The sequence below is a fragment of the Sander vitreus genome, chromosome 9 (assembly GCF_031162955.1).
Source record: "Sander vitreus isolate 19-12246 chromosome 9, sanVit1, whole genome shotgun sequence".
NCBI lineage: Eukaryota > Metazoa > Chordata > Actinopteri > Perciformes > Percidae > Sander > Sander vitreus.
Window position 1 is genome coordinate 31,270,650 of NC_135863.1, and position 16,609 is coordinate 31,287,258.

The 16,609-nt window shown below is 42.5% G+C and overlaps 1 protein-coding gene across 3 annotated transcripts in view; it reads left to right on the forward strand.

Annotated features, from left to right (window-relative positions):
* clocka (clock circadian regulator a) overlaps positions 1-10,570 on the forward strand; it is a 30,222-nt gene extending 19,652 nt beyond the window's left edge. The window contains exons 12-23 of one of the 3 annotated variants that reach the window (XM_078259706.1): positions 173-255; positions 1,609-1,715; positions 1,830-1,977; positions 2,099-2,174; positions 2,262-2,403; positions 2,500-2,600; positions 3,782-3,967; positions 6,474-6,692; positions 6,821-7,030; positions 7,130-7,317; positions 8,105-8,372; positions 9,994-10,570. In XM_078259706.1, coding sequence (XP_078115832.1) covers positions 173-255; positions 1,609-1,715; positions 1,830-1,977; positions 2,099-2,174; positions 2,262-2,403; positions 2,500-2,600; positions 3,782-3,967; positions 6,474-6,692; positions 6,821-7,030; positions 7,130-7,317; positions 8,105-8,372; positions 9,994-10,251 — 1,986 coding nt within the window. In that variant the 3' untranslated portion in view covers positions 10,252-10,570. Of the gene's footprint in view, positions 1-172; positions 256-1,608; positions 1,716-1,829; positions 1,978-2,098; positions 2,175-2,258; positions 2,404-2,499; positions 2,601-3,778; positions 3,968-6,473; positions 6,693-6,820; positions 7,031-7,129; positions 7,318-8,104; positions 8,373-9,993 lie in introns of all 3 variants that reach the window. The other 2 variants (XM_078259705.1, XM_078259704.1) reach the window with 2 other exon arrangements.
* Positions 10,571-16,609: the final 6,039 nt, after the last annotated feature.

A 16,609-nucleotide genomic window follows, 5' to 3' on the forward strand; every position in this document is an offset into this window, starting at 1 on the left:
TTTGGGCCCCTGTCAACCATTTTGTGTGGTACTCTGTTGGCAACCACTTTATGTATCTTTCTTCCAGCTGAGTTAAAAAGCTACTGTTGATTTTACTTTTACTGTTACTGTTGGAAATAAAGTGACATTGAGTTTGGAATAACATTCTACACTTCCACCCTGTCCCTCCCAGGAGATGTGCACTGTAGAGGAGCCTAATGAGGAATTCACCTCCAGACATAGTTTAGAGTGGAAATTTCTCTTCTTGGACCACAGGTACAGTTTCTTTTTCTTCTTTTTTTACGGTGTCTTCTATCCAATGTGCTCTGCTGTTTGTGTTATATGTTTTTGTATCGTAACTCTTTACCAGTGAATCATTTATTCAGGGTGCTTTCACACCTGTCCTGTTTGCTCGGTTCAAATTCAATCAAACTCTGAGAACACCTGAAAGGTTGGGTTTCTGTCCACCACCGCGGGACTGTGTAAGAGTAGATGTGTGACATAAGCAGGAATGTCAAAGCTAATAATAAATGCATCTGCTGATTGTGAAATGTAAAAGATGCCCTCTCCCGTTCCTACAGGCGATGTTATGCGTCTGTGTTGAGCTTGTGTCCTATGTATTGTAGCAGTTCCCCAATATAAAGTGATTGTGTATGTATGTATGTATGTAATGTATTGACACAGTAACTATCCCCATAGTAGTATCATAAAAATTGCCTGGTATTTTGACCTTTTCTTTATCTGTTTGTCTCTATTTATGATACACGAGATCCAGTTGCAATCTTGACTTATAATGATGATAATCAGTTATTTCTTTGTGAGCACTTTTTGATTCCAGCGACGATAAATAAACACATAAAGACACAGTTAAGTGCAGCATAACTGGCTGTCAGACACCAGAATTAGATTTTCCCACGTGGGTCCTGATGATGCAGGATGTCATTAGAGCTGGGCAATATATCAATATTATATTGATATCTTGATATGAGACTAGATATTGTCTTAGATTTTGGATATCGTAATATGGCACAAGAGTCTTTCTGGTTTTAAAGGCTGCATTACAGTAAAGTGATGTCATTTTCTGAATTTACCAGACTGTTGTAACTGTTCTATTATTTGCCTTTACCCACTAAGTCATTATATCCACATTACTGATGATTATTTATCAAAAATCTCATTGTGTAAATATTTTGTGAAAGCACCAATAGTTCAACACTACAATATCGTTGCGGTATCGATATCGAGGTATTTGGTCAAAAATATTGACATTTGATTTTCTCCATATCGCCCAGCCCTAGATGTCATCACACAAAACTGTCCAATCAATGACTTGCCTGTCAGTGTATGTGCCTTCACGTTTACCCCTCTTGGTTTGGTTGTAATAAACCAATGTGAACATGAAGCGGCATGGCGAAGGCAGCATGTTACTTCTTTGTTTTTTTGGACCAAATGAACTGAACTACAGTGTGAAAGCAACCTTGCTGTGAGCCCTTTGGGGAAAAACACACTTTTCTTTCCTACTACTGTAAAGGTTTATGATCATTAGCATTAGTGTACTTTAACAGGAGAAGAAGGTGTGCAGAGGTCTTCCAATGACTCATCTCAATAACATTTTCTTTGTTTGTCCAGAGCTCCACCCATTATAGGTTACCTCCCGTTTGAGGTGCTGGGTACATCAGGATATGACTACTACCATATAGATGACCTGGAGACACTGGCCAAATGCCACGAACACTGTGAGTACATCTTTCTCGGACATCATTAAAGTGAGTTCATCTAGAGTGTCTGCTTCTTCTTAAGCTTTCAAATAGTGAATATCTGTGAGCGCCCTCTCTCTTGTGTGTTTGTAGTAATGCAGTATGGCAAAGGAAAGTCCTGCTACTACAGATTCCTCACCAAAGGGCAGCAGTGGATTTGGCTTCAGACCCACTACTACATCACCTACCACCAGTGGAACTCCAGACCAGAGTTTATTGTTTGCACGCACACTGTTGTCAGGTACATGGAGATAATTTAGTAGAAAAACGCATCATCTTTGTACCACATCTTTCACTTTAATCGCAATTTTAATACACATACAGTATATACATGTAGTTTATTCACTGTCTTTGCTCCAAAGTTATGCTGAAGTAAGAGCAGAACAGCGCAGAGAGCTTGGAATTGAAGAATTACAACCTGAGATCACAGCAGACAAGGTGAGGCTCCTGTTCAACATCAGTCATCTGTGACGAGGCTCTTTGTATGGCGGCTCAGAGCTGACTTTCTCCCTCGCCTCACAGCAGTCCCAGGATTCAGGCTCCGAGTCCCAGCTCAACACGTCCAACCTGAAGGAGGCTCTAGAGCGCTTCAACCACAGCCGGACGCCCTCGGCCTCGTCTCGCAGCTCACGCAAATCCTCGCACACAGCTGTGTCTGACCCAGCTTGTAAGCACCCTCAACAATCTCTATCACCGACACTATTTTATATTAGGTGGTCTTCTTTTTAAAAATGTTCTTATCATGTTTATATTTTCCTCTCAGCGTCACAGATGAAGCTTCAAGGAGACAGGAGTACACCAGGTCGGCAGTCTGTCTCTGCTGTGGAGATGACATCACAACGAAGATCATCTGTCAGCAGCCAGGTCAGTGAAGGGACAAGAACAGAGTCAGGTGGAAAAGGGCTTTAATAAGGGATAAAGAGATTAGACTGGCTGTACTCTGACCTGTTCTTCATCCTTTTCTGTTTGTTAAAGGAGAAATCTGGCGCAAAATGAACCTAGGGGTTAATAACACGTGTACCGAGTCGACCGTTCTCTGGGATTTGTTTTCATGCTAATCGAATGTGACCAGTTTTAGCACAAACCGCTAATTAGCTTATAACGCTAGTCGTCAGGGCACGGGTAAAGTAAAAAGAAATCTCTATTTCTATACCACTAACAAGACTCAAAATAGCACCACACTTCCACGGTAGCATCATGAGGGTCCCTACATGTAAACATAAGCATTGAGAACTTTGTAAGTGTACAGACAGTTTATTAAAAAGATAGTTTAGAAAAACTGTACCGTTCACGTTTACAGGCAGGCGCCATCTTGGGAAAACAGTCACGACCAATCGAACACCGTGCCATATATTTTAATAAACAGATATAATTCATGCATTATCATGTAATTACATTTCACAAATGTAATTCCTATCGACCCACTGGGAAACCACGGACCATGGGAGATTTCAAGTGACAGTTCAGCTCACGCTGCACGACGTTCGTCGTTCGACTGGTCGTGACTGTTTTCCCAAAATGGCGCCTGCCTGTATACATGAACGGTACTGTCTTTCTAAACTATCTTTTTAATAAACTGTCTGTACACTTACAAAGTTCTCAATGCTTCGGTTTACATGTAGGGACCCTCATTATGCTACCGTGGAAGTGTGGCTCGATGGTGTTTTTTGCCTCCAACGGCGCCTTCCAGGCAATATAACCCTAACCTTAACCTTAACCTTAACCCTAACCCCAAACCATTGCCGCGCTGCCTGGGAGGAGACGTTGGGGGAAAAAAACACCAAAGACCGGAAGTGTGGTGCTATTTTGAGTCTTGTTAGTGGTATAGAAATAGAGATTTCTTTTTACTTTACCCTCTGCCCTGACGACTAGCGTTATAAGCTAATTAGCAGTTTGCGATGAAACTGCTCACATTCAATTAGCATGAAAACAAATCCCAGAGAACGGTCGACTCGGTACACGTGTTATTAACCCCTAGGTTCATTTTGCGCCGGATTTCTACTTTAATGTTGTTGCTAATGTTGTTCTGTATTAATTCTCAGCAGTCAATGAGCTCCCAAAATACAATACAGAACATGGCACCATCCATGGTTTCACAACAACAACAGCAACAACAGCAACAACAACAGCAGCAACAACAACAACAACAACAACAACAGCAACAACAACAACAACAACAACAGCAGCAACAGCAACAACAACAACAGCAACAAGTTCAGACCAGCGACCAAGTAAGACATTTATCTCATTTGTTTTAAAGCCTAATTCATGTTTGCCAGACAGCCAACTTTTCGTGCACCTCAGATCTCGCCGATTCTGTCAGTGGATCCTCATGATTGGATGTGTGCTTACATATCATTTTAATGTAATTTCCCATGGTATGCCATAGTTTGATTCATAAAACAAAACGGCAAAAAAAGTGCCAAATAGTTTTACAAGTGGAATCGTCTCTTGAGCTCCTCTGATAAATAGGGACATGCATTAAAAGAATGTGAACAATTCATTCATAAATTCTTCTGATCAATTCAGCTTCTAATAGATTATTTTATGTACAGTGGGGCAAAAAAGTATTTAGTCAGCCACCAATTGTGTAAGTTCTCCCACTTAAAAAGATGAGAGGGGCCTGTAATTTTCATCATAGGTACACTTCAACTATGAGAGACAAAATGAGAAAAAAAAATCCAGAAAATCACATATTTTTAATGAATTTATTTGCAAATTATGGTGGAAAATAAGTATTTGGTCAATAACAAAAGTTCATCTCAATACTTTGATATACCCTTTGTTGGCAATGACAGAGGTCAAATGTTTTCTGTAAGTCTTCACAAGGTTTTCACACACTGTTGCTGGTATTTTGGCCCATTCCTCCATGCAGATCTCCTCTAGAGCAGTGATGTTTTGGGGCTGTCGCTGGGCAACACGGACTTTCAACTCCCCCCAAAGATTTTCTATGGGGTTGAGATCTGGAGACTGGCTAGGCCACTCCAGGACCTTGAAATGGGTGGTGTGTTTGGGATCATTGTCATGCTGAAAGACCCAGCCACGTTTCATCTTCAATGCCCTTGCTGATGGAAGGAGGTTTTCACTCAAAATCTCACGATACATGGCCCCATTCATTCTTTCCTTTACACGGATCAGTCGTCCTGGTCCCTTTGCAGAAAAACAGCCCCAAAGCATGATGTTTCCACCCCCATGCTTCACAGTAGGTATGGTGTTCTTTGGATGCAACTCAGCATTCTTTCCCCTCCAAACACGACGAGTTGAGTTTTTACCAAAAAGTTCTATTTTGGTTTCATCTGACCATATGACATTCTCCCAATCCTCTTCTGGATCATCCAAATGCTCTCTAGCAAACTCCAGACGGGCCTGGACATGTACTGGCTTAAGCAGGGGGACATGTCTGGCACTGCAGGATTTGAGTCCCTGGCGGCGTAGTGATACCTGATGGTAGCCTTTATTACTTTGGTCCCAGCCCTCTGCAGGTCATTCACTAGGTCCCCCCCGTGTGGTTCTGGGATTTTTGCTCACCGTTCTTGTGATCATTTTGACCCCATGGGGTTAGATCTTGCGTGGAGCCCCGGATCGAGGGAGATTATTAGTGGTCTTGTATGTCTTCCATTTTCTTATAATTTCTCCCACAGTTGATTTCTTCACACCAAGCTGCTTACCTATTGCAGATTCAGTCTTCCCAGCCTGGTGCAGGTCTACAATTTTGTTTCTGGTGTCCTTTGACATCTCTTTGGTCTTGGCCATAGTGGAGTTTGGAATGTGGTGAACACACCACCCATTTCAAGGTCCTGGAGTGGCCTAGCCAGTCTCCAGATTTCAACCCCATAGAAAATCTTTGGAGGGAGTTGAAAGTCCGTGTTGCCCAGCGACAGCCCCAAAACATCACTGCTCTAGAGGAGATCTGCATGGAGGAATGGGCCAAAATACCAGCAACAGTGTGTGAAAACCTTGTGAAGACTTACAGAAAACATTTGACCTCTGTCATTGCCAACAAAGGGTATATCAAAGTATTGAGATGAACTTTTGTTATTGACCAAATACTTATTTTCTACCATAATTTGCAAATAAATTTCATTAAAAATCCAAATATGTGATTTTCTGGATTTTCTTTTCTCATTTTGTCTCTCATAGTTGAAGTGTACCTATGATGAAAATTACAGGCCCCTCTCATCTTTTTAAGTGGGAGAACTTGCACAATTGGTGGCTGACTAAATACTTTTTTGCCCCACTTTATGCCCAAATAGAAAAACTAGCATACGGAATTTGTACAGTTTATTTTATGGTTTAATCTTTTGTTGAGCACAAACCAAACAGTATTATGATCACAGCACTATTAGGAAACATTTAAAATCTGAACGTACATGTATGGTGCTCTGGAACTAGCTCATAGATGCAACCTAAATGAAAATATATATTTATGTAATGTATATATAAAAGTCAGATGTTTGCAGGTGGCAGGACGATAAAGCTTTCTCCTCTGCCTAATAAGATCATGTGTGCCAATCAAAGTTTTAGTTTCCTACACTAAGGCATTTATTGAAGGCAGGCTACCCCCAGTTATACCTAGACCACAGTTTCAGTTGGATTTTAGTCAGCATTAGACCTCGCACGTGCCACTGAATCACTCTTGAGAATGAATCGCTCCTCTGATGCTACGCCACATATGAACTACCTCAACAGCTGCCATTTCACTTCCCACTGTGTCCCCATGTCATTGTTCTTTGACAGTCAATGGTGCAGTTCTCCAGCCAGCTAGAAGTCATGCATAACCTGAAAGAGCAGCTGGAGCATAGGACCAGGATGATCGAGGCCAACATCCAGCGGCAGCAGGATGAGCTGCGGCAGATCCAGGACGAGCTGCACAGAGTGCAGGGACAGAGCCTGCAGGGACAGAGCCTGCAGGGACAGGGCCTGCAGGGACAGAGCCTGCAGGGACAGAGCCTTCAGGTGAGATGCAAGAGCTGCTCAGGAGTGTGTGGTAATCATGCAGCCTGTGTTTTTTTTATTGTTGTATTGATTTACTGTTTGGGTTGATGTTTTGCTGTCATAGTTATAATCTGTGCTGTTTGTTTCAGATGTTCTTGTCGAAAGGAGCCGGAGGACTGAATCTCAGCTCTGTTCAGACGGCCCAGGGGAACGCCTTGCAGCAGGGGGGAACACTCAGCATGCAGGGCCAGGTGGTGTCTGCAGGGACTCTACAGAACGGCATACAGCAACAACATGCTGTCCAGACCCATCCCCAGCAACAAACTCTCTTGCGGGAACAGAGCACAGCACTCTCACAGGTCTGACAAACCAAGTAGTTCTCCTTTTCCCCGTGCTGTTCATTAAACACATCCAACACAGCCACATCTTGTCACTTACTCTGGTTCTCTGTATTTCAGTCTCAGCGGCCGTCCCTCACTCTACAGCCTCAACAGAATCCACTGCCTGCGTCTCTCTACAACACAATGATGATCCCTCAGCAAAGCCCTGCTAACATGGTCCAGATTGCCACTACCCTGGCTCAGAATACTGGACCAAACGCTGCTGCTGTGGCTACATTTGCACAGGATCGTTCAGCTCAGATAAGGTATGCATCCTCATATCAAAACTATTATCATTTAGTTGTCAGTGTTATATTTTATATCTTCACACAATTTGAATTTGTTATTAAAGGAACACGCCGACTTATTGGGACTTTAGCTTATTCCCCGTATCCCCCAGAGTTAGATAAGTCCATACATACCCTTCTCATCTCCGTGCGTGTCGTAACTCTGTCTGACGCACCCACCGCTAGCCTAGCTTAGCGCAGATCCTGGAGCTAACTGGCTCCATCTAGCCTACTGCTCCTAATAACTGACAAAATAACACCAACATTTTCCTATTTACATGTTGTGATTTGTATAGTCACAGCGTGTACAAATAACAAGGTCACATGAGACACAGCCATCTTCGTAGCACCTGAGAAGCCCTGTGGTGATCGCCTGGAGTTCGCTCAGAGTTGGAGTAATATCACTCCGCCCAAGTAGCAGTACTTCGCCTTCTGAGAATATAGTTCCCAGTATGTATATGTTTAGAAGATGGCTGTGTCTCATGTGACCTTGTTATTTGTAAATAGGAACATGTTGGCATAATTTTGTCACTTATTGGGAGCAGTAGGCTAGATGGAGCCGGTTACCTCGGTATGTATGGACTTATCTAACTCTGGGGGATATGGGGAATAAGCTCAAGTCCCAATAAGTCGGCGTGTTCTGTAAGTTCATTTATTGCATCGTGCTGCCCACCACTTTTAATTTGTGTTTCTACAACGCAAATCCATTTGTGCAATAGAGATTCAGTGACCTCTACCTGACGTTTGCCCACTTCCTGTCTGACAGGTTCCCTGCCAGTCCTCAGCTGCTCACCAAGCTAGTGACAGGGCAGATGGCATGCGGTGCAGTCATGGTCCCCACAACCATGTTTATGGGCCAAGTTGTGACGGCCTTCGCTCCTCAGCAGGGCCAGACCCAGACTATCAGCATTTCCCAGCAGCCACCGCAGCAGCAGCAGCAGCCGCAGGAGCAGCAGGTACAGCAGCAATTACAGGTCATAGCCATGCAGCCAGGGCAGGCTCCACTGGCCCAGCAGCAAACACAGTTCCTACAGGTAACACTCAGGTGGAAATGGTAATTTAGGTAACTAGGTAACTTTACACTAATGTGGTTCCAAATGACATTTATTGAGCAACTGTGTATTCTGTATGTGTGAGCTCAGTATATGTAGCCTGCTGGGAAAGTGACCTTTTTAAATTTGTTTGTAAGTTTCAATTTATTTATCCATGTGCTCATAGAAACTACACACAATCATATCCAAATTTAATTTGGTCAAATGGAGGGATATGCATGTGATGTCACTGTACATGGAAGACACCACTGCCACTCCCCACTGAATGGCAATCACGACTCTAACACCAATCAGCATCCGCACTGTGCATTCACTTTTGGTATGGATAAGGTAAGATATATACAGTTGAACATAGTAAGCAGTGCAGGTAAGTATAAAAATAGTGCAGAAAGTGTACTGTAATGGTACGTGTATACTGGTAAGCGTCATTTCCACGCTTCCCATTCATTGGGCAATGCATTCTGTTAGTGTCGTGGCGACTTTTGGGAAGTGGCGCGTTGAGTCGCTCCTTATTTGCTTAAAGTTATAAAGTCCAGGCTTTTTTATGCAAATCAGGGGCATCCAGGTCGACCCACCGTCTCTCGAAAAGTCACGGAAATCTTTTAAACTGACGGTTTGTCTATCAAAAATGACGACAGATTCAGCAACTGCAGGGCTTATTTCTCGCATAAAATGTTTTCAGTAACACATTTCGCTGAACTATATTCAATGTTGCAATGTTGGTCTGTTTTGAAATCCGGGAGCAGACAGCCCCACGTGAAGCGTTCGTCCAATCAGGTGCAGCCATCAGGGTTGTAGGAGGGCGTCAGTGGTCGTTGAAGAGAAACTGATAACTGCTAGTGGCGAGCCCACCAAGCATCCAATGCTGGGAAGCGGGGCGATCCCTGCCATCAAAAAAACGCTTATGTGGACACATACCATTAGTACAAGGTGTGCTAATAGTAAACATATACAGAATAAAAGCTATGGTATGATATAAGTAGGGGTATAAACTATAGATCCAGTATGTGCAATATAGACGGGTATAAATATAACTACCCTATAGGTTAGTATGAACAGTAAGAGCTGTAGTATAAGTGGCTGGGTGTGTGAGATTGTATATGGTGGAGTATTTAAGTGAATGTGTAGTTGGCAGCGTTGGATAAGTGAGAGCCAGCAGCCAGAGAGGCAGTGACAGTCCGAGTGTAAGTGTCCAGTGGCTGGGCGTAGGTCTGTGTGTTATACTGATATATCTGCAATGAGCTCATACCAGCTGATAAATCGGCCCGGATGATTCATTGGTCTAGCTCTAATGGATGGATGGATTGGTATCAATTCAAATGGCCTCACTTTATCAAGATATGTGTTAGTTTGCCTCTCAGCACCACAGTTCTCTTCATTCTTAGCAGCCACAGTGAGTGAGTTCTGCCGCTCAGTGGCTGTGAAAAGGTGGTTGTCATTGCAAAACCCTCCAGAAAGTGAATCAAAAAGGCCGTCATTTCAAATCTCGAAACCCCAAAGTTGCCTTGTGCAGTTTTTAATTTGAATCTTGATGTATTCTTCATGGCTCAACAAGTTAATTTCCATCCTAAGATCTAGCTAATCATTTTTTTTCACACTCAAGGCTTCCCGGCTACTTCACGGAAACCAGTCCACCCAGTTGATCCTGCAGGCAGCGTTCCCTTTGCAGCAGCAGGGTACCTTTGCTGCCACAACCCAACAGCAGCAGCAACAGTTACAACAGCAACAACAGTTACAACAACAGCATCATCATCACCAACATCAACAACAACAGCAGAAACAGCAACTTCAACAGCAACAGCAACTGGCCCCTCACAGGGCGGACAGTTTGTCTGATCGCTCTGCCACGCAGCCACAGTAGCCGGCTAAAGCTAAATCCGTAGTGGAGTGAGCCGGACCCAAGTGTGGGTGGCTTTGTGACGGCGGTCTAAAGACGAGTCCTGCTATAAGTGCAGCACTGAGACCATGCCTCAGAGATTGAAAAGTGATTGGATGGGCTGGCTGTGGCTTCCCTCCCCTCACAAGGATCTTTTGCTGTTTGCACTTAACTCCAGAGCACAGAGTGCTGCAGAGAACAGGACTGAGCTCGCTGTGGCTCTGGCTCTGGGACAAAGGCCTTTTCTCCGAGACAACAGGGAGCCACAAGCCCTGTAATGGACTCCCCCTCACACCTCTGGCCCGCTCTTTGTGTGTGTGTGTGTGTGTGTGTGTGTGTGTGTGTGTGTGTGTGTGTGTGTGCGTGCGTGCGCTCCAGCCCCCCTCACAGGATTATTTTATGCAGATCTCTCTGGTTAATTGATCAATGCAGCAAAGCTTCTGTCAAGCTCCGAGGACATCCTGCAGAACAGCCAGAGGCTTGTTTGTTTTGGATGTTTTCTCCTATCTGTTGTTTTTCATGTAAAAATAATTATGGGTCAGAAAATATTTTTAAGAATGTGGTCTGGATTGAACTTTTACTGTACAGAACATCATGTGTAATATATTATGTAAATATAATGAAAAAGAAGGAACTAATATTTTATATGATGCATGAAATGAAATGCCTAGTCTGTTATTCGCGGCGTTGAATATACTTTTCTTTTTTTTTTCTAGTACGCTATGAAGAAAAGCTCTTAAAATGCTCAGAGGCTGATATTTTCACAGACTTCCTTTCTCCTAGAGGATGGGCTTGTGTGTCTGCATAGCAGACATTGCCGATGCTGCTTGTTGTGTCACAGTTTGTTTAATCCTTGACCCATATTTCCACAGAATTTCATAAAACTGTCAAAATGATGAAGACATGTTTTAAAGTATTTTTAAGCTTTTTAAGATGTGCGTAAAGTCTGCACACTAAAGACTTGAGTCAACTCGAGTCAAATATTGTGAATGAACTAAAGACTGCCAAGGTGAAGCTAAATGTATGCAACATTATAATTTGCCAAGATAATCTTTCATATTCGTATTTCTTAAGATGAGATGTCTCCATTTCAGAGCTATCCATAATGTCTGTATGGTTCCTGAAGAGGCTTTATTCAATATATAGATATATTTATCCCTTAACATATATAAAGACATTTAGTAAAATCAGACATGTCAACGGGGGCTAATGTTCTCAGACTAAGCTTGAGCATGATTTGTGTCAGCGTGGGGCAAATGAATGTCCTCATTGGCAGTGTGACCATCCATCCAGTCTTTAGCCACTTATCTGGGTCAGCAGGGGAAGGACTGCAGCCCAGGCGTACTCTCCCCAAACATCCTCCTCTAGTTATTTCTGGGAGACTTCCAGTCACTCTTGTGTGAGCTGCAAGAGTCCCAAACCAGCTTAACTAGCTCTTGGCTCTTGCCCCCCCTTCCAACTATCAGGAAGAGAGAAGCCAGTCTCCCCCCACAGAGACCTCATTTAGGCTCCTTATATCTGAAACCTCAGTCTTGTAGCTACTAACCAGTGTTAAGTGGTTGGGATGAAGTTTGTCTCTTGAGAACTTTGCTTCCGTTCTTTGATTCAACTACAGCCAGTTCAACTTATTGCAATGTTCACTCACTCCCTCACTTAAACCTGCAGAGATTTCTGTTTTTGGGTCACATGGCGGCAGCTGAAACAAGCTGTCAACACTGACATACAGGAGTCGTGTATGTGTCTGCCTGAAATCTAAGTCTAATATTGTCCTTTTATTTTTATTTTTTTCATTATCTGCAAAAAGGGTAACAAGGTGCTTCGCTGTTTAGCAATCCGAGCAGAATCTATTCTAAACACACCTACCTAATCTATGTACCATTTGAAAATGGGGACCAGCATCCTGTCTGCTGAATGTGAGGCACTGTTGTCAAACTCATGATGACATAAAGAGAGATTACAATCTCGCCACAGATGCAGCCCCCCCCACCACCCTCCGTGTACTGTAGTCGGTCTTTGATCTTTGGTCCAAGTTGTCTGGTGATATCGTGTGCGCTTACAGCATGCATCTCCTAATGTTTGGAGCTTAGTTTGTGTGCTTGAACATAAATACATTTTAACCCGCATTACTGCCATGGCATTATGATGCTTCAGTTTAACTCCAAAGTTTCAAATGTTGAGTAAGTGGGATTGTCATTTTATTAGATTATTGCTCCCATTGTGTATCTAAAGTACTAATCACTCATTTCAGAGTACATTTGGCTTGCCTCATATTTATGTAAGGTCTTTTAGCTTCACCCATTAGTGGCGCAATACCCCCTCTTGTGCTAGCACAGGTTGGGTTGTGCTAAATGCATATCATATCATATCTATAGGACACATTTAACTTGATCGTAAATAAAATCTTGTAACGCGGAACAAAGTGAAGGCAACTGTAGGCTAGTAACAAAAAGATTGCGCTCTTCAGATATAATGTTCAATCCCAACTAAGGATAATAATTCAGATCCACTGTTACTCAACTACTACTACTCAAACAACTACTTTGTTGTCCTCTTTATGGCAGAAAACAACTTTACAATCCATGGCACTGTCACAAGGCATGTTTTCACTTTACTATTTTTGATGTAATTATTCATTTTTTAACACAGTAAATCCTGCAAGAAAATGATAAAGAAATCCGGGCCATGTAAAACAATTCCCTTTCCTTCAGCAACAGAGAAATAAGACATAACCCTCCTCCTTTTCTGACCCTACTCATAATTTTCATACAGTCCCTAATACCTGCTTTCTCCACTGTGTTGTTTATGTGCTTCTATTATGCCTGCATCTAGTTAGAGTATATGTAGACGGTAGACCTCAAAGTCTGGTATGTTACACAGCGCTCCTCTCTTCTTTCAAATCAGTTGTGGTGCTGCAACGCATCAATTTAAATTGAAGTACAACTGTACAACTGTTCTTTGTCCTGTGCTACTGCAAACAGCACTCGGGAGTGTAAACAAGTGGTGCAATATACCTACAAGAATGTAATTAAATGTCACTGACAAGTATTTTTGCATGAGACGTGTGGCTGTGAGAGACTTTGCACAATGTGTGATAGGACATGCAGTAAATAAGAGAACTACATTATTTTTCTATTACCGGAATTGACCTCATTGAGCTTGCATAGATACACAATATCAAACGGTAACGGCACTGCTTTCAAATGTGCAAACGTCGAGGGACGTGAAGGATCTAAACGAACTGTGACATACACACAAAAACTCTTGAGTTGATGGTTACGCAAAGACTTTGTATCTAATTTAAAAGGTTGTTTGGAGTCTTTACCAGCCGGTCAAGTTTTGCTTCACGCTGGGAATAACTGAAATTGACACAAGCTTTTTTTTTAAAGTTATTAGTCAATGCCAAGTCACAAAACAAAAAAAAAAACACGAGGGAAAATGTTTTGTTATCCAAAGAGAGGGGAGCCCTGAATGAAAAGGACATTGTGTTAAATGTTGTGTAGTTCTGATGTACACACTAGAATCTCTCAATGTCTATCAGTATTCTCTCTGTTTTCAGTTCATATTTGTGCCGTGTCGTTTGGCTCGTGAAATTCACTGCTGCAGTACGCTCAATGGCCACACCTGAATCAGTGATGTCAGAGCAGCTGCTCTGACGTCAGCCGTTCAGGTGTGACCTGACTAGCAAAATTAATAGTACGGCTGGGTATTGTTACATATGTCGTTTGTACCACTTTCCAAGAAAGCACCCTTTATAAGTTTCAACGTCCACCTTTTTAAAAGATAGCCTTATAAGAAAGTGGTACCAAATTGTTAATCTTTCCTAAAACAATAAGTGTCTTTCAGTATCCATACCACATTATACTACGCTGTAGATCTCCCCCTGAAATGTTTGGCTGTTCACTTTATATTCTGATGCTGAGACACAAGGATGTAGGGCTCATTTAGCATTCTTTACGTCCACTACTGCCACCTGCTGGTCAGTTTTAGGTTAAACACCATTTTTACTCTGGTTTGAAGGGCTTCGATGTCAATACATTTAGATCACACATTACATTCTTAAATAATGTGAAATGGGCCCTTCTCAATATACCAACCCTCATTGCATTTGAATTCACGAATTAATGCTAAAAGCCTGCTGCCTTGCATTTATTTCTTGAGCCAAACCAGTCATAAATTAAAACATGACCTTTTTGAAGGCAAACGTATCAATCGTTTGCTCCCCTTCAGTTTCAAAAATAAAATTGTATTGAAATCTCTGCCGTTACCTTGATTTACTTGTTCTCCTAGATGGGTCCACTCCGCTCAGTAAACCACAAATCATTTGGTCCAGAAATCAGACAACACATAAAACATTTTTATTGAGTGTTTCAGATTTATAGGCATTTCAACCGACCTGTATGACAAACACAAGTATTTCACAGCTCGGCACAGCCTGTCAAATATTGACAATGCAGCTTCAGTCTGTTCACGTTAAAAAATATATTTCCATTCCAGTCCTCTGCCTATGGTGACCTATGGCGCCCTTTTAGCTTAAAAAGGAAACAAAATGACGCTAAATAAATAGATACCACTAAATAAAAAGGTGAAACGTAGGCTTGAATTCCATTGCCGTGTCCAGGTGTCGCTGTAGCTGCAACACAGCTGCTTATGGCAAAGGTAGTGACTTGTACTGGAGAGTTGTAGTAGGATAAATGACAGTAGTGTGGTTGTGACCGATTTATTTTGTACCCGATGATGATTTTGCGAAACGATAGGAGGCAGCGAGGTCCATACTGGTCCGTACCGTAATGGCTTTAATCACTGAGGAAGCGTTAACGTGTGTGGGAGAATCTGTAGAGGCGATTACTGGCCTTTCTTCGACTTGATCCATGTTTTGTTCACTATCGGCACCTGAAACTACAATCAGTAAATATGAAGCACCCGGATCAATCAACATCTCCAATATGTGATTTTAAAAGGAGGTGCACGTAAACTGTTTTAAGCTGTTTATGTAGTTCTCTGGGACACTGTACCTATACAGATACTCCGACATAGGTGTGGCTCCACCTGGACGCAGAGGTATTCTAGTGGTTTACGTCTCCGTCTCTTCAAAAAACTGCTCCTATGTGAAACAGAGGATTAACTGAAGGAACTACATCGATGCCGTCTGCTTAAAATCAAATCTCAAAAAACTTTTTTTTAAGTGTTCTTCCTCACACTGGGAAATTGCTTATTATGTGATTTAAATATAGTGTGGCAGAAAATGTCACCCAGAGAGGAAGATGGCATAAACAACCAAGGGTTACACTTTACTTGAAGGTATCTACATAAGAGTGACATGACACTGTCATGAACGGGTCATAAACGTTTATGAACAAGTCATAAACATTTATGACATACTTCTTTTAGTGTCAATCGGTTTTTTTTCATGACAGTTTAGGGTTAGGGTGCATGTGTCATGACTGTGTCATGTCACTCTTATGTAGATAACTTCAAGTTAAGTGTTACCCAACCAAGTAACACCAACATTTAAAAACAAGAAAGAAAAAACAAAAAGGCAAAGATTTTTTTTAAAGGGACTCAGTGTCTAAGTGACAGCTGGGTGTGAGGGAGGTACTGCAGGTCAGGGTCCGTTTACGAGCCACAGAACCTTTGACAGGTGGCTCGGAGGGCCGCGGTCAGTAACGATCCCGTCTTCAGTCTCTCACACACCTTGTGAGGACTACGCAGCCCTGATAGAGAGCTACAGTCCTGCCCCTCTCTCCTAGCCGGCCTCTCTAACTCAACGGTGTCTTCTCATTGAGGTTTTTACGTCATCGAGACTATGAGAAGTTCCCAGGGCTTTGAGTTCAATGCGAATCCAACTTCTGTACTTGAGAGAAAACATTGACTAGTTACCATTCAACAACTGGGCACAAGGCAGCCGATCTTTTCTAGTTCTGATTTGGGCCACTTTCATATGTGGTCCAAATCCGTTACAGGTCAGATTCTTTTTTTAAACGCGAGCTCAGTCAGTCAGATCATGCCCAGTTGAGTCTGATGCAGGCCACAAAAATCGGATCTGGCAATAAATCGGAATTGAGCATTACGGCCTGCAGTCTGAACGTAGCCTTATTGTTGTTGACACCTTTATCATCCTTGTTGGCTGAAAGAATTTGTGACCTAATAAGCTCCCATCAAAGCTCCGGCCCACCTTCAACCTGAGAAGAGTCTAATCAAGCCAGAAGAACTGAAAAAGACCTGTGTGGCTGTTCGGAGGCTTTAAGAGAAAACCCGTTGAGTTACGGACTGCAGGGGGAACAGAGGCTCGCTAGGAGAAGAGGGCGGGACTTTGGCTTTCTGTTAAGCCCGTGTCACATCGTCT